Genomic DNA, 27,702 nt, shown 5'->3' with positions numbered 1-27,702 from the left:
TCAGAGATATATATTGATAGTTATTTAGTCACCCTGGCACTATTTAACATGTTTTAAGTGACACATTCTTAGGATTAACATATTAACAGACAGCCCAAACCTTCCACTCAATAGTAGTTAAATGAAAACCTTTGGTTCGATTCTGTTTGACTTTATACCCTGAAATTAAAACAAAATGACCAAATTCAAACAAACCGTTCTAGACATCTGCTAGTTTCGATTGATATAATATGCCTCTGTGTAGGATGCAACTTACACCAACAATAAATTATCAAATTGACTTTTATGGATAACTGAAAGCTAGTTTCATCAGGAGAGTGGAAAGAATTTTGACAGTATTTCCATTTTATAAATATTTCAATGTTCAAAATGTTGACCTTATGTTGTTTAAAGTCGTTGTACTGTACGCTAACTGCCCATTTCCGCACCGCTAAATGACTTGCATATCCTGCCGGTCAACCCCTGGACTCCTAGATCACGCTAAAACATGCGGCTGATTAAACTGATACAGTATCATGTAATCAATTTATCACTTAACGCAATAGCAGTCAGTCTTACACTGAGCTTTTTACTTCAAACCAACAAAACCTCATATTCCAGGTAATACAAAATCATGTTTAACATCAATAGCTTCCTGGAGGATCTGATACATTCATGGGCAACTATGGTAACAACATTTCCATGTGGTGATAACATCATTTCAAGCTTTTAAAGTTTACTATATATCGCAATAACTACTACTTAAAGTAAGGTCCTATTTAGTAACATTGTGTACTAGCATTGAATGTATGTATATCTCAGGCACACAGTACACCTAGAATATTTGATACATTGTAAAATGTAAGAGTTTTTAATTATACAGCTTGTTTCATTGTAATCAGTGTGGAGCAGTATTAGTGGCACACAACACTACACCATGAAAGTTCTTGCATTGTGAAGACTCAATCTTCAACATCCATACCACGTTTGAGAAACCATATCTGAAATATTACATTGTTAAGTTTCCATAGTTCCTTCACCCAATTTATAGTTAACGAAAAAAGTTGAAGAATTTGCTTCAAAGCTACTCTAGCAATAACCACACTCAGTTATATCAGTGCTATAACATGTCCACCGTGTTACGTTTCCATAGTTCTATCACCAAATTCGTAGTTAACCAAACAGTTGAAGAAACTACTTCAAAGCTATTCTAGCAAGAGCCACGCTCAGTTATATCAGTGCTATTACAGTATAACATGAGCATGTTAGATAAATGAACCATAATAAACTATTAAAACTATACAAGTAACAATACAAATCATCAATGCATTGTCATGTTAGAATGGTACAGGACTTGGCTGAGAGTACAAAATAATATCCAAACTGAGCTTACTGTAGCCAATTGACATGATCTAAACCAGTACAGAACAATATTTGCAAGCAAAACCATGGTTATGATATATTGTACTAGCCAAATACAAACCAACATTCCACGACAAAATATGACACTGGTTTGGACAAACATTTCAGACAAGGGTCCAACAATGACAAAGCCATGGCTGAAAACAAAAGTTTAATTTAAAACCATGGTTTTGGTTTTGTGTTAGCATCATACAAAGTACCACTGAAGAACCATGCTAAAAGGGTAAAATAATAACAACGGTGAAACATTTGAAAACGAAACCACGGTTATGCTATAGCATTAGTTTAGTGTAAAGTACAATATCCATACAATATCAATGATACATTTCAAAATGAAACCATGGTTTTCTTAAATATCTCAAATCATGGTTAGTTCACCATATGGACGTATACACTTGCATTCCATGCTTCTTAAAATTAAATTTGGTCAGTTCAGGTTTCTAGATAGTGTGGACTCCCACATGCTTCTAGCACTATAAAGAGAGCAGTATTGTAGTAATGTATTATATGAACTTTAACAAGAAGAAGCATGCAAATAAAATCCATATAGAAGCATATCATATAAAATGCTGATTACAACAATGCTTTTGTTTTATAAAAGAAACCACAAGTCTTATATTTATGCTCCGACAGATCAGTGTGTTCTAATGGCAGCTTTTTATAAAGGGAAGTAAATGCTATGTAGAGAAGGGGAAAGTAAGCACAAAAAGTGAAATGTTGATAATATTATTGAGAAATGAATTGATAATCACAAAGCTATTTGAAATCATTCTCATGTATGTCCATGGGCGTCAACAGGTGGGGGAAGGGGGGGGGGACATGTCCCCCCCACTTTCAAAAGTGGAGGGGAAATCATATCATTTGTCCCCCCCACTTTTCAGAGCAGTTATTAAAAAAATCACATGCATATGCGCGATTTTCTATCACAATTGCTGAGCTGATTCAAGTAGAATCTAACTTAAGAATCATTATCAATAAATTGCACTGGAAATTAGAACAGTGCTTGGCCCTTTATCCCCCTTCCTCTGATATTCACCCTCCCCGCTTCGTCCGAAACCTCTGATAAAAGTTTGTGCGATGTTTGAACGATGTTTTAGAGTGTTTTGTGGAAGCACCCCTTCTCGCCAGAAATGGAATTCCCCTTGCCCTACACTGTGAATCAGAGAAAACGACGCATTTCAACTTGAAAACAAGTCGAAGACCCCACCAGGAAGGTAATATCATATATTTTAGGCCCTACAGACAGTATTCTGCCTGTATGCAGGGTATTATATGATACCAAACTACCGAAAATATTTCGTTTGAGATGGACGCTGTGTAATTCGTCTCCCTTGGTGTCAGAACGGCATTTTTCTACCAGTACTTTCTGTCGGAATTTAGTTTTGTGAGACAAAATTTCTCCTCACAGATCTGGTTCTGATGTAACTAAAAACGACTCAGGAAGGCCGTCTCCTGCGATCTAGGGGGTCTTATGCAGGTGCGTATCCAGGGGGGGGGGGCGTTGGGGGCGCGCGCCCCCCGGGTAAGAAAAAGAGGAGAGAAAAAAAAGAGAAGAAAAAAGGAAAAAAGAGGGGAAAAAGGAAGAAAAAGGGGGAAAAAGAGGAGGAAGAGAGGAAGGAAGGGAAAAGAAAAAGGAGAGAAAAAGGAGGAAGCAGAAGATAAACGCCAAGACACCGCCAGTGACAGCGCTGCGCTGAACCTAGTATTACATACACATGGTCGGGTAGCCAGTGACGGATCGAGGATTTCGGAAGGGCGTACGCCTCACCCTACCCCTTACACCGACAACTCCATTTTGACGTTTCCATCTTGTCTCTCTCACTAATGTATCTATATATGTACTATATATGGTCTACCATAACGCGCGTGTGTGTATGGACGCCTTAAACAATTGTGCTATGAAACCAACTGTGGCTGGTCTCGAACTCGACCGAGGCGTCGGGGAACATGACGCATTTCGGGAATGGGGCGACCGCCGCCCCCCCCCCCCGAGCATATTTTTATTATGATATCGCTAGTCAATTCGAAATAGAAAATGCTTAGATGCAACTTACAAGGCATGGGAAGTGTCATTTCCAGCGATCTGTGAGGCATTTTCGAGTAAAATTTTCTTGTACGCTTCGCGCCAACCATCGTGGCGCTACGCTTAGATAGTTTGCCAACAGGCTTCGCCCCTCCCTTGGCAAATTATTCGCTACGCACCAGTTCGAATTTGTAAAGCAAACAGCAGATATCACATCATATTAGTGAGCATGAAAATGGCTTTCCAGGATGAAGAGCCTCAAAACTGTTTGTGTGTAGTGAAAGGCGAAGGAGCCCAATTTGATTTGGGGAGCTGTAACGACTTCCCCGAAAAATATAACCAACATTTCAACATAATCAACATTGTTAATGTCAATATCATATAAGCAAGCATCGGTTATTACTTCGCATGCCATCATGTACCGTACGGTCACTGAAAGTTGCGCAGTATACCGCTGGATGCTCATATAAACAACGTTTTGTCCTATGTAGATTGAGAAAAAGCATGGAGGTCCAATTATGTCAAAACTCTTTTACATTAGTAATGGCGAATTAGTCGGCCAAGCTTAGAACTTTATTTTAATTACCAAGGAGAAAAAATATATATATGAATATATAAATATGCAGTAGCTTGCCCGAATCTTTTTCAAATTTTGCCCGAAAATTCTGTGGAGAGCGTTTTATGTTATTTGTTTTGTGACATTAATATTAGTATAGGCCTAACGATTTTCTTAATTAGCATCATGTTGCCCGGATATTTCCGTGTAACACCACCGTAAGCGCAGCTCATCTGGGCTACCACGCTTTTTGCACTATCATCCAAAACTTTTTCTAAGTAGTCAACTGTATACCTGGACATCCCCGACATGAGTGTATATAAGAAACGTTTTCTTGTTCATGGATGGTGGGGGGGGGGGGGGTAGTGCCTACAAGCCTAGAAGTACAGGTTTATCATATTCTTTGTTATTTTTTATATTTTTTTTTGTGAGACAAATTGCAGTCTCACCCGACACAGCGATATTATCCCGCCTACAATTGAACAACGTATGTTTTTCTGGAAGTGGCTGAGTACTGTGTTAAAATAATAAATATCGGTAACTAAATAGGAGCCTAAAAAATATACTGTCCTATTTTTCCCCTTCAAAGTGATGTTACCATTTTTTCTTCTTCTAATTTACTAAATTTTTGGGGGAATGTCAATTTCTAAGATGTGAGATTATAAAATAAAGAATGTTTAGATGCAACTTGCAAGGCCTCAGAAGTGCCATTTCCGGCAATCTGAGAGGCATCTTTAGCCCAAAAAATTCTTGTACGCTACGCGCCAACCGATGGTGGCGCTCCGCTTAGATAGTGTCACGGGAACTTTCGGGCACAAAAGTTTCTGACCCACCCCCCACCCAAACTGAAATGGTCCCGTACGCCTATGATCATATTTTCCTCTACTCGTGCCATTTTGACCAGTCTGTTAGGGGTTCAAGGAGGTTTTTCTATATTGGTTGTCCATAGATGAAATTTTTTGCAACAATATGGGTATGTTTTGAAGTGAGTTTAATCACGAGAAATGTGAATTTTGAAATTCTGAACAAAAATTGGGCTTATAACCTGAGGCTGTCGGGTATTGTGGGCCGCGACGTAGAATCATCTACAAAAAGCAATGATCCACAGGAGACGCGATGAGGTCGAACATGATGTGTGACTGGTGAAAATCTTCAAAAAGGTTATGGATGGGAAAAAAAACTATTGGGAAATACTTGGTTCTCAGGCAAAAGTGTACATCTGGATGGTCATTTTCAAGCCCGACAAGTGTCATTTCCGGTGATCTTGGGGGTATCAAAACCAGAAATTTTCTTGTACGCTGCACGCCAACCGATGGTGGCGCTCCGCTTAGATAGTAATTCGCGCCCCCCGGGTTAGAAAATCCTGGATACGCGCCTGTTATGTACCCAAAATTTTCTGGTACGCTACGCGCCAACCAATGGTGGCGCTCCGCTTAGATAGTATAGTGTCCCCCTCACTTTCTGAAACCTGCTGACGCCCATGTGTATGTCAGCAGCAATACTTGAAGAAGCTTGTTTGCCTAAGCACAAAAAAAAAACATAAAACACTGCTATATATCTCACAACATGCAATGTTTCACAGTGTTGTGGACATGAACCCTGAAAGCATTGCCTGCATCTATGAAATATTGCTTCAATGCTTCTACACAACAACATCAGAATTTAAATGTGTTGTACACAAAAATCATTATATCATCATTGGTTTCTTTTTCTTATGTTGTTTAAAACGAATATACCATGGTCAGTATTTGACGAAGCATATATATAGCAGCAATCATAAACATATCAATTGTATCATTGTTTCATGGCAAGAGTATTACACAATGCCTTAGTTTGTATACATGTTTGAATATACAATTCATAGCATCAAATGTTACAAGTGTTACACTGTATACATGTTTTACATAGCAACATGTTATCTATGTCTTTACATTAATTACACCAGTTCACTGTTTTACAATATCTATAGATTGGTAATGGTATAATGTCATAATAAGGATGTCAATGGTATTATGTACTGTATATTTCATGTCACATTGGCAGTTACAAACTCTTTATCATGGACAAGTCAAACTTTAATAGCTCTTAGATTGGAAAAAGCTGGTCAAAGCTGTAGCCATTGAGATCTTTCGCCTACAAAAGATCTAACAGTTATTCTGAAGGTGTTATTGAGATTTTTGATGTGAGTCATAATAATGTTCAAAGTTGAAATGTTTTAGATGTCTTTGTTAGTCCCAACAAGAACTACAGTAGTTGAGAAACTGTTTCAAATTATCCTTTATGGTAATATCTACATATTCTTGGTAGTGCCTTGTTGCAATGAGGAAACATGATATATCCCTGTATGTTGTCTTGAAAGCATGACCTCTGACCTGCCCCTGCTTGAACCCATTGTTGTCATCCCTGCCAACCTTCCAGCTAAAACTAAAGAGGACCACTTTGATAGGCTTGAGATGATCCTAGCACACTCCAGTAGTCTTAACTCATTCATTATTGATGCATCTGTAGATTTGTTTTTTCTTCATCTCGCCTTAATAATAATAATAATAATCAATGCATTGATGCCACAGATCCCTGTAACTGTTGTAATCCTCACTTTGTTCTAAGATCCAACAGGTGAAATCTTTCTACAGGTCAATCTCTTGTGTGGTTTAGTTACCTTTTTACAGGTCAATTTCTTTGATCGTTTAGTGACCTTTTCTTTGTCATTAAAGGTATTACCCTTGGTAATTCGTTGCAGTATTTTTGTACACAAATTTGATGTTTATAGTGTCAACTTTCCTCAGGTTCACTAGTAGACTACCTATTTAAAACCTTGGGCCATCATGTCACGGCTAATTCTTTTACTAAGGAATTTGAATTCCACAGAAATGGCAGGACTGTCTTTAAATTTTGTAGTTAAAAGAGCTCTTCAAAAAGATGTAAATTTCATAGGTTTTAAATACCACTAAAATTAGTAGGACTATCGTTAACTGTGGAAAGCAAAATTTGGAGAACAGAACTCATATATTTGGTAAAAACAAAAAGCGAACCATGTTAACCATAAAATGTGGTCAAAACACATAGGTTCTGGGCTGTGTGGTAGCGAAAACACATACTTCTGTTCTTGGTTCTGGCTGTGTTGTAGCTTAAACACATAATGTTGTCCTTGGTTCTGGGCTGTGTCATAGCTGAAACACATAATTCTGTACTAGGCTTTGGGCTGTGTCGTAGCTACAACACATAATTCTGTTTTAGGTTGTGGGCTGTGTTGAAGCTGAAATGTGGTAATTCTGTTCTAGGTTATGGGCTGTGTTGTAACTAAAACACATCATTCTGTTCTATGTTCTGGGTTGTTTTGTACCTAAAACACATAATTCTGTTCTAGGTTGTGGGCTGTGTCATAGCTAAAACACATTAAATTCTGTTCTAGAATGTGGGCTGTGTCGTTCCTGAAACACATAATTCTGTTCTAGGTTGTAGGCTGTGTCATTCCTGAAACACATAATTCTGTTCTTGGTTCTGGGCTGTGTCGTAGCTAAAACACATAAGTCTGTTCTGGGTTCTGGGCGGTGTTGTTCCTGAAACACATCATTCTGTGCTAGGTTGTGGGATGTGTTGAAGCTGAAATGTTAATTCTGTTCTACAGTAGTTATGGGCTGTGTCGTAGCTAAAACACATAGTTCTGTTCTGGGTACTGGGTTGTGTCATTCCTGAAAGACATAATTCTGTTCCAGGTTGTGGGCTGTTGAAGCTGAAATGTTAATTTTGTTCTAGGCAATGGGCTGTGTCGTAGCTGAAACACTTAATTCTGTTCTAGGTTGTAGGCTGTGTCGTTCCTTAAACACATAATTCTGTTCTAGTTTGTAGGCTGTGTTGAAGCTGAAATGTTAATTCTGTTACCTTCCAGCTCCCCCGTGTTAAGAACATAGTAAATATATTAATCCTAATTCCACCTTGAAAACAGGATATCTTATAATATATTCCATCAGTGTATGCGCACAAGTTCTTACACTGTAGTTCTGACATTTTCTACATGCCATTCGCTATGTGGCTACTTCTAACATTCTTCATTGTCACAAATCATGCAAATGAGAGTCCATAAACTATATGTTAACGTCCCTCACCTCCATCCCCCCTTCCCCTCTCCCCCTCTTCCTCTTCCACTGGCACACATGATATTACCATCAATCCTATTGTACAGTACATAAATATTTAAAAAAAAACATGAATGTGCAATGCAACCTAATCAGGCGAAATTCAGGCAAAGATTCAACATTATTTCAAATGTTGCAAAATATAGCACCATACATTTTTCCAAAATGTCCACCCTGCCTTAGACCCCTCCCCCCATGATATAACACCTTGACCCACCGGTCCAAACATGGTCACTGCACCCCTGGTATAGTCTTGAACTATTTCCAAGATACATGAGCAACTTGATCATTGTATGCCTTTGCAACAATGTGGGCAGTGAGGCCACAAGATCAACTACTGATACATGAGCCAAATCCCACTATTTGAATGTTCATATTGATAGACACATTTAAAGATCTGTAGAAATGGATTTTGACCATCACCATTAGAGGGCCACCTGAACTAATGCCAGTTTCTAATCTAAGGATCCCATTCACTGTAATTACAAGACTCCAAGTACTACATTGTAAGTTTTATTAAACTGGAAATTGCCTATTTAGCTTTTATTATAACTACTTCGGGTCATATTACACTGTAAACCATACTAACTGCAAGGGTTTAATCACACAACTTTGTATTCTTCAATTTAATACTGATCAATGGTATCTGTAAATATAAAGGATGATGAAATGTGCAGTAACATTACAATACTATACAGGTATTTCACATAATTACAAAGGGCAGGACATTATTATATAACCATTTACAATATTGTACACAGTATTCCATATACAGAGCATTTATGGGGCCTCAGTTTATACTGCAGATTTAATCTATATAACCTTCCATGTATGCACATCACTTCTCTCTTGTTAATATTGTATATACTGCACTGATACCATCACTGACAGTAGTAGTCACATCACCACAAACATGCTAACAACATGAGCTTACTTTGATATATGTGACATATGCAAACCCACACATATTACTCCCCAGGCGCTTTTGCTACAAAAATGGGCAGTTTGCGTGCACCAAGGACTTCTGGCCGCTCCCGGGCCGACTTTCTGGATTCGTATGAGGAACCACACGGCCGGAGTGGCCGTGTCGGGGTCCTAAAGACGGCAACTTTAGATAACCGTAGGTTGTCACCTTCATATGCAGCTCACGGAAGGAATGGATCTGTGACAGAGCAGGATCTAGCAGTTACCACAGCCCAGGATCCAAGGAAGGCTGCCCTCTATGTGTTTGGAGAAAAGTCACAACTGAGGGTAAGTGGGGAAGCCATCGATCAATTTCAATTGATATTCTCAAGTATTGGTCTCCAGATGAAAATTAAAACAACCAGTTTAGTCTGCAAAGACTAAGGTGAAGGGTTAGAAGTATCATATTAATATATGTTGAAAGGGTATGTTTCCAACTTTTGTTGTTAAATTTTACAATAACAGCCATGCAGCAGTGCAAGGTTAAAATATAGCATGAGGGATCCTCTTAACATAAAACTATTTATCTTTAAAACAATCAAGATTTTATACAAGATGCCGCAGGCCTCGACAAATACGGTCGCCAACTCGCCAATGGCGAGTAGAATTTTGCGACTGGCGAGAAAAAAATGCATTACGCTCGACATTTTGGCGAGTGGCTCATTCGGTCACTGCCTTTATACGATATGCTTACTATTAACCTGTGAGCCAATCAACTAAAGCCTATTGCCTAATGTTACATATTACAGTAGTATTATCAAGTGCACTGTTACAAGTATGTCCTAATCAACAGCTCTGTTCACCAGCTCGAAACTAAGTTGATACTAATCGCTCAAACCATGGAGGTAACACAGATGATGCACGATAGGTGTAACCAAAATGGAAAACAACAAAATGCGTAACGACAACTCAAACATGGGTACATTGTGTGTACGATCGGTACAAATAAAAACAGTGTTGTCAGTAGGTTAATCGCAATTGCGCGATAAAGCCTACCTGACATATCAATAAGTAAAACATTGTATCCCAAATTCACAAGTCAGTAATATGAGGCATAGCTTCGGCTTGTGTCGACAAACTTTCAGTTATGTTACCAAATTGTTAACCCTTATTATGGCTAGCAACAAAAGACGAAACTTTGAATTCATCGGGGTGTTGATGAACTTGGGAGGATGGCTGACCATTAATAAAAAAAACCCCAGATGGCTTGAAGAAATAAAGGAGGAAATTCAAAATGAGTGGTCTCAACTCAAGTCTCGGGTCAGTGGCAACAATATATCATTTGTTCCCCTTCCCCCAGCTTGTAACCCAGAAAGACTGCAACGAACTATCCTCTGTTGTCTGAATTATTTAAAGTAATGGTGGTTCTGCCAGTGAGTTCTGGATCTTGTGAAAGGTGATTCTCAACCGTCGATAGAAGCAAAAGTTCCCACAGAGCACTTCTCTTGCCCCAGACTCTAAACGATTTAACGCAAATTTCTGAGAATGGCACATCCATGACATTTCAACCCTATCACATCAATTGACCAGAGGTAATTTTCCAGCAAAGGGCGACGTCACACCGACGGGTATCGATCCCCAAAACGCAAATCACCGCCAACGAGCGACTCATCATATGAAGATCTAGATTGCCAATCCACCCCCCCCCCCATCCATATCTTCAAACGATTCAACTTCATTCAATACCATAATTTATTCATTTTCCCAAAGATAAGTAAGCAAGCAGTATTCGCGGAAACCTTAGCAGAAACAGAATGTGTGCTCAAAAAGAAGAAAAAAATCCCGCGTATTTTCACAAAAGTTTTTAAAGTAACACAATGTAACTGCTGTCTGAGCTTTGTGGTTTCTTCCTTCATCAGCAGCAGAAATGTATATATTCCTATGAGAAAGTTTATTGCAGTGAACTTGAAGCAAGTCCAAATCACATTTTTGTTCAACGACCAATGTCAATGGGAGATAACTGTGTGACATCACTCACTATTTTTACGTGAATTATGTACGGAGATTTTTCAGGTGCGGTGACTTTTTACGAAGTGTAGTGATACGAACTGAACTTTCAAAGGAACAAACGTAGAATAATCATTTTGCCGAAATAACATTACATATCTCGAAATGAGTAACAGGAAGTTTATTGGATTAATTTTTAGTAAAAAAAATGATAATTCTCGAAAACTGACCAACGAATGCTGCAAGTCGGACACTCGGTCATCGATCGATCATAATAATAATTGTCAGTACCAAGTGTTATCTTAACTTGTTAACGATACTAACACACGTATACACTGATATAGTAGTCTGGTGTCATATGTCAAGTGAAAATTAAAGCTGGTCAGCCATGCCATTGCTTATTTTTGTGGTCACTTTTACAAAACAAGTCCTAAACACTTGTGACAATATTTCACCTTTTTATATTTTCATATATATCATGTTTTAAACATTTTTGACGAACCGCAATTTAAGTAGATCGCTTTGGCTGAAAACAACTAACAGTTACACTAAACGGCGACATCCTAAGTTAGGCCATGTACTACCTAGGCTTATATTACACAAACAATTAGCGTAAAAAAAGTGAAGGCGAGTAAATTTAACGTTTTGGCGAGTAGAATTTTAGACTGGGTCGCCAGTTGCCGAGTAGTTTTTAAAGCATTTGTCGAGGCCTGCTAGATGGTATCATTTACTTGAAACGACTCTGATTTCTCCTCAGGCATGTAAGACTGATCCATTCAATAAATGGGATTTCATTCCGTATGACTTCCTGGAGACGAGGCACGTCAAGGCGAGCTTCAAGAAACTAGTCAAGGCTTGCCAGCCTAGTGTTAAACATGTGGAACCAGAGTATGGCTTTAGGAGACAAGTGGAAGAATCTGAATGGTTATCACAGGTGAGGAGGAGGAATCACTACTTTTAATAGAAAACATGGAGGCAATCCATGGAGTTACAGATCTCATCACCTACATGACAGAAGTCATTGTTGAGTTACTTCTGAATGCATCAGGTTGCCGTTTTTGTTAATATGCTGGAATTCAAGTTTTAACTTTTAGTTTAGTTTAACATTTAGTAGAAAACAATATGACCTAACCATCAAGTTTGTACCAAATTCACCGCTGACCTACATTGTCCTTTCAGCCTAACCTTCCACATCCAAAACGGAATATTCTAGTATTTGTCTCATCATTCTAGTTTAATGGCATTTTCCTACATGTTGACAAACAGAAAATGGCAAAAACGAATTTAGTTATTTAGAAATTAGTTATTTACCTTTGACCTCTGAATTTGTACTTATGAAGCCTACATTCAAGCAGGTACAAGTTTACATGGTCAGGCAACTACCATGTTTGAACTTGATGGGAAATACGGTCTAGGAGGAGTTTGCGACAAAATGTAATAACATACTGAGATTGCCCTAGCTGAATGAGAGAATCTCTTTACATTTTAGGTTCCATAAACAAGCTTCAACACCCCCCATAGGTTGTGACTTCCAGCTGATGCCTGCCTCAGAGAAATTTTTGATTCAAGAGGCACTGGATTGACTACATTCTTCTGTGCATGTCATATGTTGAAGTCAATGGTGTTCGGCCATACGTATTGAATGGGCATAGTCTAGTCAGCTTTATCACAATTCTAGATATGAAGATTTGATATGCTTAATGCTCAGCCGTTTCTATTCATAAGTTTGAATGTGTTTGATTCTGCTAAAGGATGAAAGTGGTTTGCCCTCTTACTAATTGCATACAGCTACCTACTGTACATAGCTTACACACCATGTGTGTATGTAACAGCTCTGCCTTTCTCATTCTGCACTTGATTTAGTAACGGAGAGAGGTCAGTTAATGTATTTTAATTTGTGGCGCAGTAAATACTTCTATCATAGCGTAATGTTTGGTTTGATCATTCATTCTTCAATATTTAAGGTGTCAGGTCATCATGGCATTCCAACATTATAACCACAGGATAGGCAAACCACCAAAGTAACAAATGTTGGAGGAAATAAATCTTTCAATTAAGATGATGTAACATTTTGATCTCATAGATTCAGAACATCCTCCAATTAGCAGGTGCTGTAGTGGATCTGATGGATCTACAGGGATCATCTGTCATGGTCAGCTTTGAAGAGGGATGGGACTTCACCACTCAGGTAGGTAGATGATACTTAGAGGGGGAGGGGAGGGAGGAGGGGGGCCTTCAACAATCAGGTATTAAGGTGATACTTAGAGGATTGGTGGGACTTCACCACTCAGGTAGGAAGGTGATACTAAGAGGGCGAGAGGGAGGGAGGAGAGGGTCTTCAACAATCAGGTATTAAGGTGATACTTAGATGATTGGTGGGACTTCACCACTCAGGTAGGAAGGTGATACTAAGAGGGGGAGGGGAGGGAGGAGGAGGCCTTCAACAATCATGGATTAAGGTGATACTTAGAGTATGGGTGCGACTTCACCACTCAGGTAGGAAGGTGATACTGTACTTAGAGGGTGGAGGGAGGAGGGGGGCATTCAACAAAGAGGTATTAAGGAGATACTTAGAGGATGGGTTGGACTTCACCACTCAGGTGATACTTAGAGGATGGGTTGGACTTCACCAGTGCTAGGTAGGACGGTGATACTTAGAGAATGGGTGCGACTTCACCACTCAGGTAGGAAGGTGATACTGTACTTAGAGGGTGGAGGGAGGAGGGGGGCATTCAACAAAGAGGTATTAAGGTGATACTTTGAGGATGGGTTGGACTTCACCAGTGCTAAGGTAGGAAGGTGATACTTAGAGAATGGGTGCGACTTCACCACTCAGGTAGGAAGGTGATACTGTACTTAGAGGGTGGAGGGAGGAGGGGGGCATTCAACAAAGAGGTATTAAGGTGATACTTAGAGGATGGGTTGGACTTTACCAGTGCTAAGGTTGGAAGCTGATACTTAGAGGATGGGTGGGACTTCACCACTCAGGTGATACTTAGAGGATGGGTCGAACTTGAACACTCAGGTATTAAGGTGATACTTAGAGGATGGGTGTGACTTCACCACTCAGGTAGGAAGGGTGATGCTTAGAGGATTGGTGGGACTTCACCACTCGGGTCATACATATTCATGGTGTATACTTGATTAGTAATATTCCTGTTATATACTTGATTAGTAATATTCCTGTTATATACTTGATTAGTAATATTCCTGTTATATACTTGATTAGTAATACTCCTGCTATATACTTCATTAATAATATTCATGAGACATATATATGTGCTTAGTAATATTCCTGTTATATACTTGATTAATTGAGTGTTGTGCCTGACTAATGACAGAAGAATTACATTTCTGAATTCTTATTTGTATGTTCTGTCCATGTTCAGGTTGTTTCTCTTGCCCAGCTGTTGATGGATCCTCATTACCGGACTATTGAAGGATTTAAGGTCCTAATAGAGAAGGAGTGGCTTGCTTTTGGACATCGTTTTTCACACAGAAGTAACCATACTGTAACCCACCAAGCTAGTGGATTTGCCCCTGTATTTTTGCAATTCTTAGACTGTGTTTTTCAGGTAATGACAATACATAGCAATGATAAACTGGTTATTAATTGCATTCTGTCTTTCACAGAGTGTATGTACCTACCTGTAGCTGTACAGCCAAGCAGTCACCTATATTAGGAAATCATTCATATTTAGAAGAGTGAACATAGTTTATTATTAACATAAAATTAACAGAAGCAAGCAGGATGTACCTAGCTGTAGTGTACAGCCAAGCAGTCACCTATACCAGGAAATCATTCATATTTAGTACAATAAAGGTAGTTTATTTTTAACATAAAATGAACAGAAGCATACAGCCCAACAGCCACCCATTTCAGTAACACAATTTTCTTATTAGGGGTAGGGTACTAATTATTCAACCTTACTAAATAAGGACTTGTCGTGTCTGTTTTGTTAATGGAGGTTGTAATGGGATAACCTATTAGGTGAAACAGTTGTTGTTTATTTATGGAAGAACACACAAGTAATTATATGACTTGCTCGAGAGGGACAATGATTTACAAATGGGTTCTGAAAACCTAAAACCTAGGGCAATACCAAAGTGAAGTTAACGTTTACAGCTTTGCACTGCAAAGTGTTACTATTTATAAAGCACATTAAATATAAAATGAAAATTGATGGAGTAACAAACAGTCCAGTACAGTGTATTTGTGTAAACATTTGTTTATTGCAGTCAGTATTGTAGAATGAGGTTCATTAGATTACATTCAGGTAAGCTGTTATGTCAGCATATCTGTAAATATGAAGATTCAGTAACCATCATTGTGGAGGTTAACTGTATGTAAAGTATGTAAAGAATGGAATATCTTCTTTCTTTCCTTATGACAGGTTCATGAACAGTTTCCAATGTCTTTTGAGTTTAATCAGTATTATCTGAAAATGCTGGCTTACCACTACATATCCAGCAGGTTCCAGACGTTTATGTTAGACTCAGAATGCGAGAGATTTGAAACAAGTGAGTTATTAACCACTTCTGATCACTTCTAACCAAGCAGGAGAATGTCACATTTGATGAGTTCGTAGGTTCTAAGTTGTACATAAATAAATAGTCTGTGAGCTGCATTCTCACATGTATAATGATGTAAGTAATCAATGGTATGCTGGCCTCTGTTCAAGGCTTGTACCTGCTGAAACTGTTTGCTAAGTTGGTAAATTGTTAGTTAGTCAATTGGTGTCTAATTTGTTAGACTGTTTGGTGCAAATCTTGTTCCCACATGTAATGCTACCAAGACGAACCCTTTTCTCATAAGACATTTGTTGTGAATGAGGGTGTGAGAGGCGGGCTGTACATGAGGATGGGAGAGGGGGCTGCTGTACATGAGGGTGCGAGAGGGGCATCTGCTCTGTCAACTACAATGGGGTGGGGATAGAAGACTTATGTCTTTTGTTTTCCAGTTATATTTATTATATTCTAGTTGGTGTCCAGTGAACAGAACTACTTGCAGAAAGTCAGGTTTACTTAGGCCACTTATTTTGCAGGTATGACGGTGCTAGAGAGGGGTCAGGCCAGAGGGGTTGATTCAGGGGATAGTGACACAGAGCAGGCTCGTATCCCAGTCAGGTCCATTTGGGATTATATGGAGAAGATTCACAAGAAGAGTCAAGTCTTTTTCAACCTCATGTGGACTCCACACTCTACGGTAGGTCAGACACAGAACCTTGTGTTGATTGGTCGTTTTAAAGCTTTTAAATGATTCAGACCAATCCCTTAACCATTCATTGTATCTAATAGGTGTAAGTTCAGATGATAATGAGTAAACCAGTTCGGCTCCAGTTGTGAGATCTATTTGATGTTCTAACATATAATACTTGAACATTCTAAGCTGTGTATGTGTCCCAAACTGATATAGTAGTGTGATATATTGGATGTTCTAACATATAATACTTGAACATTCTCAGCTGTGTATGTGGCCCAAACTGATATAGTTGTGAGATCTATCTGATGTTCCTACATATAATACTTGAACATTCTCAGCTGTGTATGTGTCCCTAACTGATAAAGATCTCATTTAGTGGCGTATGTAAATCATTATAATAGCTTCTTCAAATACAGACTTTTTCATTAGCGTGAATTTTTTTCAATTTAATTACATTTGCATGACATTTTGGGTGTCTTTTATTCTGACTTTTGAAGCCAGAAACAATAACTGATTTACCCATTTCTGTTACCAGCCCTTCGGTGAACTGCATGCTTGTGGGAATTAAAGATCGAATTGCAAAGACAGCCAAAAAATTGCTTTAATGTTTATGTTTTTATGTATATTTAAATATGCTAAGCATTTAGCTATGTCGTAATGTAAAGAAGAAAAATATAGACAAATATGTTTTACTGTCACAATTGAAGTAGTTGTTTTAGTATTTTGTGTTCCTTTGTCTGCTGCTGCTTCACTCTTCTGTTTGTTTCTTATTCAGATATTGAGGCCGTACACCAACTTGTCTAAGTTGAAGATCTGGGATTACTACTTCTCTGATCAGTTATTTGGAGGTCCATCATATGATAGAGAACTCTATGAGAAGTCCATAGCTGAAGATGATGAATCACCCTTGACCCCAGCTGATAGAAGAACAGTTAATGCATGCTATGACAATGTGTTGGAATCACAGCCAGATATGCAGCGATGGCTGCTAGAGGTTAGTGTAACACATCCATGGTGAAGCACAAGACCACCATATGTGTGGTTAGTGAAGGAGAAGCCCGCCATATGTGTGGTTTGTGTAACACATCCATGGTCAAACAGAATACCACCATATGTGTGGTTAGTGAAGCACAAGACCACCATATGTGTGGTTAGTGTAACACATCCAATGTGAAACAGAAGCCCACCATATGTGTGGTTAGTGAAGCAGAAGCCGGCCATACGTTGTGGTTAGTGTAACACATCCATGGTGAAACACAAGACCACCATATGTGTGGTTAGTGTAACTTATCAATGGTGAAACACAACCCCACCATATATGTGGTTAGTGTAACACATCCATGGTGAAACAAGCCCACCATTACAGTGAATGTGGTTAGTGTAACATTTACATGGTGGAACAGAAGCCCACCATGTGTGTTAAGGGTTTTCTTTTACTAGTAAATAAAGTTAAATGCAAACTGAATAAATGTTTGATGCAAAACTTTGCCATAACTATTCTGGCTCTATGTCTACTAACCCATCTTGTCATAAGTTGTTGTCTTTTCAAAAAAAAAATGATCAAATGTTTGTTGTCAAGAATCCTTGATACTGTTCTTTTCAGAAACTGATGTAACATTTTGTTTCCATATTTTAGGAGAAAAGAACCCTGGAGGCAGAACTTGATAAAAGAATGGTTGAATGGAAGAAGTTGCTGGAGAAACTAGACAATCAGTTTCAGACTAAGAGGCGGAATATCTCATCTGATTTAGAGGAGGCCAGAGCCCAGGGGATGTCAGCACACAAGAAGACCACCATTGACATCCTTATTAAGGTACATTGATACATATATATATATATATATATATATATATATATATATATATATATATATATATATATATATATATATATATATATATATATATATATATATATATATATATATATATAACTAGGGCAATCACAATACTGACGTTACTTAGACTTGTGGTAGTGCTTACGCCCCAATAATCTCAAAAAGAACAAGAACACGCTCTAACTCTAACAAGAACACGCTCTAATGTGCCACGAAGCGCTGTAAACACTAAAACCAAAGGAAAAGTTGACAAGGCGACTTTTGGTACATTAGATTTTGCAGAATATGTTTGGTATATTCATAGTATGTGGATGCTCGCTAGTGAGTAGTACATGTTGTGATTAGAGGCCGTCTCTGATAGGTCATCAGCAGTGGTTAGATACGTAAGCATTAATACATGTTCATTATCAATATTATTATTATTTATATCCTTCTACCGGCCAGTTGACCAGGGTGTTAATACGATATGTTAAATATAATGTTTCTTTTCCTTTGTCAACACCCTGGCCCTTCCCTCCCCACCTTTCCCCGGCATTCCTACAATCCACTTATTCTTCTCATTTTACTCTCCATAGGGCAAAAACACAGGAGACATTCAACCCAAAGGATTTACCTACCAACATCGATTTGAACCGCACAACTTCATCAATCCACAAAACTGTGATTACTGCCAGCAATTGCTGTATGGAGTAGTCAAGCAAGGGGTCAAAGGTCAGACTATCCATCTATGTAATAGGGTGTCATTTATATGGGTGTACAATTATTGAAGAAGCTATGAAACATTGTGTAATGGAAACACAGAATCATAGCTATGTAATAGGGTGTAATATATGGGTGTAAGATTATTGAATAAGCTATGAAACATTGTGTAATGGAAACACAGAATCATAGCTATGTAATAGGGTGTAATATATGGGTTTAAGATTATTGATTTAGCTATGAAACATTGTGTAATGGGAACACAGAATCATAGCTATGTAATATGGTGTAATATATGTGGGTGTTACATTATTGAATAAGCTATGAAACATTGTGTTATGGAAACACAGAATCACAGCTATGTAAAAGGGTGTAATATATATGGGTGTAAGATTATTGATTAAGCTATGAAACATTGTGTAATGGGAACACAGAATCATAGCTATGTAATAGGGTGTAATATATATGGGTGTAAGATTATTGATTAAGCTATGAAACATTGTGTAATGGAAACACAGAATCATAACTACGTTCAGGTGGTTTAATATGCCAGGTAATGCAAATTGAGTTTAACAGTCTGGTTGATGAGAATACTGTGTTCTATCATAATACTATGTGTCTCTGGCTGATGAGGATTTGTAATGCTTTATTTAGTGTGACTTATATAACGTCATACAATTCAAGAATATTAATTCTGCTAAAACTTACTTCAACACAGGAATGAAGTGCTCGGATTGCGGCTACAATGCTCATGACACATGCGTTCCCAGTATTCCAAAGCAGTGTCGCCGACAAGGATCAGGTCGTGACCAGGTCAACTCACCTCCATCGAACCACGCTACAGCTGACAAAGAAGAGGAGGAAACACCAGTGGAAAACCTCGAACAAGGAGGTCTGTAAATAATGGGGAGAGGGGGAGCAAGGGGAGGAGGTTTGGGTGACAAAACTTGTGAAAATGTAAAACAAAGTGTAATAAACATTTTTAAGTCAATGTAATTATCAGCAATTGATTGTTGTTCACATCAAGTACACACTACCCAAGTAATCTTTTATGCAAATCAACCTAATGTTGCTCCATGTTATATTTATATCATGAATTCAAAGTGCTTGAAGTAAAGTACAAACTACAAAAGTTTGTGTGGAAGGTTAAGAAGAAAACAGAAAGCAATAAAAATTTCCCGGTGGTTATAGAGAACACACTGTGTATAAGCAAGATGTTCATATTTGTTGCTTAACGTTGATTATTGCCTGTTATTTTCAGACTATGAAGAGTTCCGTGGTTAAGATGTTCATATTTGTTGTTTAACATTGATTATTGCCTGTTATTTTCAGACTTTGAAGAGTTTCGTGGTTAAGATGTTCATATTTGTTGTTTAACATAGATTATTGCCTGTTATTTTCAGATTATGAAGAGTTCCATGGTTAAGATGTTCATATTTGTTGTTAAACATCGATTATTGCCTGTTATTTTCAGACTATAAAGAGTTCCATGGTTGCGATGTTGGTATTTGTTGTTAAACATTGATTATTGCCTGTTATTTTTAGACTATGAAGAGTTCCGTGGTTAAGATGTTCATATTTGTTCTTTAACATTGATTATTGCCTGTTATTAGCAGATTATGAAGAGTTCCATGCAAATATCCCGGACACCATCAGTCATCAAGGTTACCTCTCCAAGAGAGGAGCAAGATTAAAAGGATGGAAGCAACGATGGTTTGTCCTTGACTCACAAAAACACCAGGTGAGAAAATTATGTTATGTTATATTCAGGTGATTCAAAGATATATTTGAAAGGAAATATGTTTTCATCTAGTAGGTACTTCATCAGAGCCCCCCACACAGCTGATTTCTTGTCCAAGCACAATCCATCAAACTGAAAGTCAGAAATATCTCAATTAGATTAAGGAAATATAAAATAGGATGCTGCTCAAGATTCCACTTTTGTTTTGTGCACATGTGGGTTCTTATCATAGCAATATTCAAAGTTCTCTCTGGAATTCTTGAATAAACCCGGTTGAATGTTTATGTTCTTTTTTTAGTTGAGGTATTATGAAACAGAAAACGATTCTCAGATGAAGGGCTACATCGACCTGAAGGAAGTGGAGTCTGTTCAAACAGTGTTTATACTACCCGGCAACTCTAAGGAAATGGGAGCCTTTGATGTAAGTAAATTGAGTACACGTTATTGTGTGTCACAGGGAAGGAGGAGATTGGAGGGGGTTGGTTAGAATTAGGGGATGAGGGGGTAGGGTTGCACTAACAGGAAAGAATGAAGTCAGTAAATGGTGACTCTAAAGCCCGGGTCACATCTGCGCTATTCAACACGCGATTCAACTCGCAACTAAATCGCACGAATCAGAAAAGTTGTTTCTGAGAAGTTGCGCTGATTAGGACATTGCTCTATTGCAAATCAACCCAAATCGACGGCGCAACTTTTATTGCGCAACAAGTTGATACCCGTGTCTAACTACGCGATTCAACTTTCAATTGTATTGCGAGTTGAATCGCGTGTTGAATCGCGCAGATGTGACCCGGGTCACTTAAACCATGTATGTATTTGAGACGGAGAGGCACAAGTAGGTGATAGGGTTTATAAGCTGTTATGGTAATATCTTTAACTCTTGTTAGATGAATATGCACTGCTACTAATCCTTTAAGGATAAACATATAACAAGTCCCAATTCATCTGAATGCTAATTAGCTTTGGATTACAAGGCAAAGAAGGGTTGTTGCAACTGTGGATGATTCCACGCAAGTTGGTATTAGATGTGCTGTTTCATGACTATGTGTTCCAAGTCTGTTTACAGGACATGTTACACATTTTCTTATGTAGGAATTGGACAGATACATCTGCAATTTATACTTAAGATCTTGCTAGTAGCTCACAGATTGTTAACACCATACATTTCCACAGACAATGCGGATATCTTCTAGGAAACTCAAAGATTGACACCATAAACTTCCACAGAAATGTGGATATCAGGGAACTCAAAGATTGTAAACGCCATATATCCACATAAATATCTTCTAGGGAAATCTTAAGCTGGTTACAAAGTTTCTGAGAGTCATTTGATCCTTGTAATGTGATTATATCTCTATATATAGATGAAGACAACCAAGCGAGTCTACAATTTTGCAGCTGACACCAAGAGTGCATCAGAGGAGTGGATGAGCAAGATACAGGATTGCCTCTCGTAGTAACTGGTGGATGAAACACCAATACATCTCAGGGATTGACTGATGATGAGAGAATCGTTAACAGAAGGGATAGTTAAGCTGCAGTAAACATGGCTGGCAACGTGTACTCAATGTCCCATGGACCAGAAACTGATAGGACACCCATATCAATCATTGGCTATCCCTCTATTCAACTAAGGGGACAACCATATGGACTATAATACCAGTGATTGACTGATAGGACACCCATATCAACCACTGGCTATCCCTCTATTCAACTAGGGGCACAACCATATGGACTATAATACAAGTGATTGGCTGATAGGACACCCATATCAACCATTGACTATCCCTCTATTCAACCAAGGGCACAACCATATGGACTATAATACCAGTGATTGGCTGATTGGACACCCATATCAACCACTGGCTATCCCTCTATTCAACTAAGGGCACAACCATATGGACTATAATACAAGTGATTGGCTGATAGGACACCCATATCAACCATTGGCTATCCCTCTATTCAACCAAGGGCACAACCATATGGACTATAATACCAGTGATTGGCTGATTGGACACCATATGAATCATTGGCTATCCCTCTATTCAACCAAGGGCACAACCATATGGACTACAATACCAGTGATTGGCTGATTGGACACCCATATGAATCATTGGCTATCCCTCTATCCAACTAAGGGCACAACCATATGGACTATAATACCAGTGATTGGACACCCATATGAATCATTGGCTATCCCTCTATCCAACTAAGGGCACAACCATATGGACTATAATACCAGTGATTGGCTGATTGGACACCCATATGAATCATTGGCTATCCCTCTATCCAACTAAGGGCACAACCATATGGACTATAATACTAGTGATTGGTTCCAGGATACACAACTGTTCAACAGTAGAAACAGCCATACCAGTCATTGGGAGATAAGAGTACTCCTGTTAGTCCTGTAGAGGTAGAGATAATGATATCACTCTAGGGGGCTGGCCGACATCTATATCAGTCATTGAGAACCACACCTATCTTGGGCAAAGAGAGTTTACCTGTGAGATTGAGAAGGATGACCTGAAGGTGTAGCTCTGATGGTAAAGCCCTGATGACCTTATGGTAAAGCCCTGATTACCTCATGGTGTAGCCCTTGATGGTGATGACCTCATGGTGTAGCCCGATGACCTCATTGTGTAGAGCTGATGGTGAAGCCCTGATGACCTCATGGTGCAGCCCTGATGACCTGATAGTGTAGCCCTGATGACCTTATGGTGTAGCTCTAATGGTGTAGACATGATGGTGTAGCCCTGATGACCTGATGGTGTATTCCTGATGACCTTATGGTGTTGCTCTGATGGTCTTTTTGGCAGACAGACATGTAGGGTTCAGTAGGAGACATTAAAACCATTAGGCCTATTGTAGAAGCTATGATTGATAATTATTGTGATCAACAAGTATGGGCTTTCAAATCAATGTAAAACATTGTAGTCATTATTATAGATTAGATAGTATTGTTAAGTTTGTTAGCATGCTCTTGTACCAGTAAGTGACTTTGATATATTTTATGGGTCATGTAACCATGACAATGATGCTTACTACATTTTCTTCTTGTAAAGTGTTCTTCAAACTTCTCCTAGATAATTTATTGGTTTTTATTGATTCTTCTCTAAGCTATGACTCTTTGTATGAAGTGTGATACTGTTAGTAGTGATTTTAAAGGTGATGTGTGTTTGTATCCTAGTTTATAAAGGAAATAATACATCACCAAAACTATGAGGGATAAATTGTAATTGCTAAAATTGAATATGCTCCATCTTGAAATAAGAAAGTGATTTCTAGAGATCTGTTTCCCGTTTGCTGCTTTTATCCATCTGGCAAAATCAGAGATGGATATTTCCAGAAGGAAAGATTGATAAAACTATCAAAACCTTGATCTTGATAGTTATTCAGAGATAAAGACTCAAGAAGTTATGAAATGTTGTAAGAGTGCGGAAAGGCTTGTTGTTGACAGGTTATGAATGTATGACAGACGTACAATATATTGGAACCATGAAGCAGTGGTAGTAAGTCATTTCCTGATTGCCTGTAAAGATGACTGCTAAATGTGTGATAGCCGTTGACGATGAGGCTACACAAGATAAATATTTGATGTATGTAACCCGTGATGTAGGCATGGAGTTGACATACGGCATTCCCATCAATATTTCACATCTCCTTAAAAGGGTGTACAGTGCAGCTACTCAGAATTTCAAGTTGAAACACGTCCCATTTTGCCCTAAAGTATCCAGCAGTATACTGTAAAGTCATCTTACAAGACTAATATATTGCTTATTCTTGCTTGGTAGTCATGTTGGAAAATGGTTGACTTTGTGTGATGTGATCCTGTAATGCTAGATGTGTTGTATGCTTTCCTACCTTGAACCATGTATTGGACAGTCCATTCCAGCTATAATCTGCACAATGTCATGTAATAGGAATAGAGTAGCAGAAAACAGAGACTACTCACTAGTAACCCAATGCCATGTAGTAAACCTGTACAGCATTACAAATCTTAAAATCAAAATTGTTCTGTTTCTAGAAATAAGGACAAATGTTGGTATTTAAAGTGCAAAATTGTTTGTTGTTTTGAATCATTTAGAGGGAAATATTAGTTGGATGTGATTTATAATTAAAAGATATGCTTCACTTGCCTGTTGTATAGAATAAAGAGGTTTAAGACATGATATATATTTACAGGGTACCTATATTATCCACTAATAACTAATCACCATTGTGGAATCAATTTCTTAAACTATCAATATATTTTAGTACTTGGCTGAAAATATGTACTTTTAGCTTCACCATCAAGCTCTAGTTTTAGCTTGACACATCAAGCTCTAGCTTTAGCTTGACCATCAACTCTAGCTTTAGCTTGACCATCAAGCTCTAGATTTTAGGAATTTGCCTAAAATGTTTCTTTTTTTTTTCTTTTATGATTGTTGGTTGCCCTCACAGACTACTGAATAATATAAACTGGTAACAGCAGATCCAGCATAACTAATAAGATCACAAATTGCAGAAACCTAGCATATGTGTTCTGTAAGTGGACAAGGGGGGGGGGGGAATGAAGAAACGAGTCACTATTGTTAACATGATAACATGTACAGCTGCTACTAGCATAGACCTGTTTATTTCTTAAGCTAGGTATTGCTTATGTATAGTTTATATTTCTTGGGTTAAATAAAGTACTTCATGCAATCAGGTATTTACTGTATTACAAGCTCCCCCTAATTATGTGGTTGACATAGTAATATTTAATATATATTTTCAAGCACCAATCTTCATAAGTCTTGGATTCAATCTGCGTATTGTTACTGTTTGTATTCTGTTGTCAGAATACAAACAATGAAGTCACTCTATGTGAGGTAGTAGTTACAAAATGCTGGTCAAATTACTTAAGATTGTGTTTTTAAGCTTTATCTAGGTCAATAGGAATTAAAGCTATCCATATGCTTGACCTCCTGCAATAACTTTTGGAACAAAATGTTGCTTGCAACCTTGCACATACTGCTCAACGTGAGTACTTTCTTAACTGAGTGGTGAAATTAACATGCAAAACATATAATTAGTTATGCAATCAATATTTTGTGCTATCTAACACAGCAGAATTTGCATATGTGTAAATATAAGTATTACTCAAATTTAAATTGGGATTGCATTATTTTCTCATTTGTGGGTGTTAGACCATTTGAGAAAGTCTAATACTTACTAAAGATTAGATTTCAGTCAAGTTGAAACAGGTGATTTGAAGTGGAGATAAGTAAGTTTTGATAACAGCTGATTTATTTGGGTATGTAGACAGGTTATATTATAGAGTGTATAACCAATGTAAAGCTGTGAGTCTTGTAACTTGGTATTTAAAAAGATTGACTTGTTTTTGGCTTTCTATGATCCTAAGTTAGTGTATTTTTCTTTATTTGTATCTCAAGCAGTCTTGTAAAGCAATAATAAGGGTAATTCTAGATTTGGCCATGATTAGCAGATTCAAATCTGCCTGTACTATTTAGTAAAACTTTTGATAAAACAAAGAGGATTGATGCTTGGAGTCGCAGCAGATGTAGATTTGGGAAGCAAAGCTAGTTTTATTAAGTTAGTAAAGTGGTGGAAAATTAACATTTAGAAGGTGTGATTTTACAATTTCTGTAGAAGATCAAGTTTGGTTGCTGCCTTAGCTTTAAGCCGACCTATAATGTTAAGTTTGGTGGTTGGTTCAGATTTTTGCGAGATGGGTGGATAATTTAATTCATCCTTTTGTGCCTAACATTGTAGTTTACAACAGATTGGTAATATTAAAACAAATGTTGGCTCCATGTAACATGTTTTTCTGACCCTCCCTACACCATATTATCTGAATTTCATTGTAGATTCCAGTTTGTGATTTATCTTAGCATGCTATTGGGAAACAGTAAACCATACAGTAATATGATGTAAACAATGCTTGTTGGGTGGACCTTACTCTGTAAATAATTGGATAAATGCTGTTACGTTTACTAGTCAGTATAAAGTATACTCTTGTTATTTTATTGTTGATGTAGCTCTTGGAGAAGTCTGTAAATATTATGAATAACTCCAAACCCAATGGGAAGATTATGCATGGAGATGTATAGCTGTACATAGATATGTGTGTAATAATTACCTGCTACCAACAAACTCTTGGAGAATCAATAATTTCTGGAAAAATTAAAAGGTGCTACAACAATTTGATTTAGCAAACAGAAAACACGGTCAAGGCTTTGGGTTTCTGGTTTCTGGTAAGACATTTTGTCCCGTTTCATATTTCTTAGAAAGGAAGTAGGCAGCACCATACTTCAAATATTACTTTGTAACTGAAATTTGCTGTTGTTCACTGAGAGACTTCGCAATTTGGACATTTTCCCTAGACTTTGATAAAAAAAAAAGCTATTTATTAAACTGTGTCTGAAGGAAACATTTATGAGGTCACAAACAGGGAAGGTCAGGGAAGCTAATTTGAGCTTTCATATAATGTTGTTTTTTTATGAATTGATTATAAGTGCTTTCGTTAGATTTGATTGTCGGTGAGGGCTTGTATATTAGTTCCTTTGGGTGGGTTGTTGGTACACTCCTGGTTGTGGCTGTTTGGTAAACACCCCAGCAGCTGCAGTGGTTTACTAAACTGCTGTCATAAAGTTCATTAATATCTCAAATGTTGAAGTTGATATTGAAATTAATTAAAAATACAACAAGTGTCACATTTGCAACTCACAGCCCCACATAAGTCATTCAGTATATTTTGAAGGGATTGCAAAGTACATAAGAGATATGCCAAAGTGAGCTTTTGAATCTAGAAACATTGCATTCGTAATAAATTGAAAACCACATGGTATAATTGCTAATGGAAAGACTAAGCTATGGAGTCAAGTTATTGTCAGCTTCACAGATTAACTAACATTTTTATACCAGATATTATTCTTCCCTATTTAAAATTCCACCTAATGTGTAAGAATAGTGTTTCTTTCATGAATATTCATATTCTAACTGAGTACTTTTTTTAAGTCTAGAAATGCTAATGTTAAGCCTTTTTTTTCAGTCATGTGCAATGCTTGCTCTTTTCTATAATGTCTTGCTCAATTGTTTTTGTTTTTGGCGTACATCAATTTTTCATTGTTGTCAAATAAAATTTATCTAACCATGTATACAAATATCAGGATGTGTTATTATTCAAAATAAAAGGAAGTATGACATTTCAA

General features: G+C 37.8%; 1 protein-coding gene across 3 annotated transcripts; it reads left to right on the top strand.

Moving 5' to 3' along the window:
- The first annotated feature begins 592 nt into the window (after positions 1–592).
- On the top strand, positions 593–27,702 carry LOC139969975 (myotubularin-related protein 5-like). Of its 3 annotated transcripts, XM_071975463.1 has the most exons (14): positions 593–600; positions 9,096–9,367; positions 11,784–11,960; positions 13,110–13,214; positions 14,416–14,601; positions 15,421–15,547; positions 16,072–16,232; positions 17,005–17,223; positions 17,866–18,042; positions 18,642–18,777; positions 19,484–19,657; positions 20,379–20,506; positions 20,805–20,927; positions 21,871–27,702. In XM_071975463.1, the coding sequence occupies exons 2-14, from the start codon at positions 9,113–9,115 to the stop codon at positions 21,961–21,963; spliced, it is 2,061 nt and encodes a 686-aa protein (XP_071831564.1). In that variant the 5' UTR covers positions 593–600; positions 9,096–9,112; the 3' UTR covers positions 21,964–27,702. The 3 variants fall into 3 exon arrangements, with proteins under 3 accessions (XP_071831564.1, XP_071831565.1, XP_071831563.1); XM_071975462.1 differs by lacking the exon at positions 593–600 and having other exon boundaries at positions 8,837–9,367; positions 20,382–20,506; XM_071975464.1 differs by lacking the exons at positions 593–600; positions 20,379–20,506; positions 20,805–20,927; positions 21,871–27,702 and adding an exon at positions 20,169–20,335 and having other exon boundaries at positions 8,835–9,367.

Source organism: Apostichopus japonicus, chromosome 7 (genome assembly GCF_037975245.1).
Source record: "Apostichopus japonicus isolate 1M-3 chromosome 7, ASM3797524v1, whole genome shotgun sequence".
Taxonomy (NCBI): domain Eukaryota; kingdom Metazoa; phylum Echinodermata; class Holothuroidea; order Aspidochirotida; family Stichopodidae; genus Apostichopus; species Apostichopus japonicus.
This window is presented reverse-complemented; position numbering and strand designations above follow the sequence as displayed.

Bases quoted from the DNA above. Each gene is read 5' to 3' on its own strand.
- LOC139969975 (XM_071975462.1), top strand. From the start codon at position 9,068: ATGCAAACCCACACATATTACTCCCCAGGCGCTTTTGCTACAAAAATG. The intron at 13,215-14,415 runs GTAGGTAGATGA...GTCCATGTTCAG, and splicing joins GATGGGACTTCACCACTCAG to GTTGTTTCTCTTGCCCAGCT. The intron at 14,602-15,420 runs GTAATGACAATA...TCCTTATGACAG, and splicing joins TCTTAGACTGTGTTTTTCAG to GTTCATGAACAGTTTCCAAT.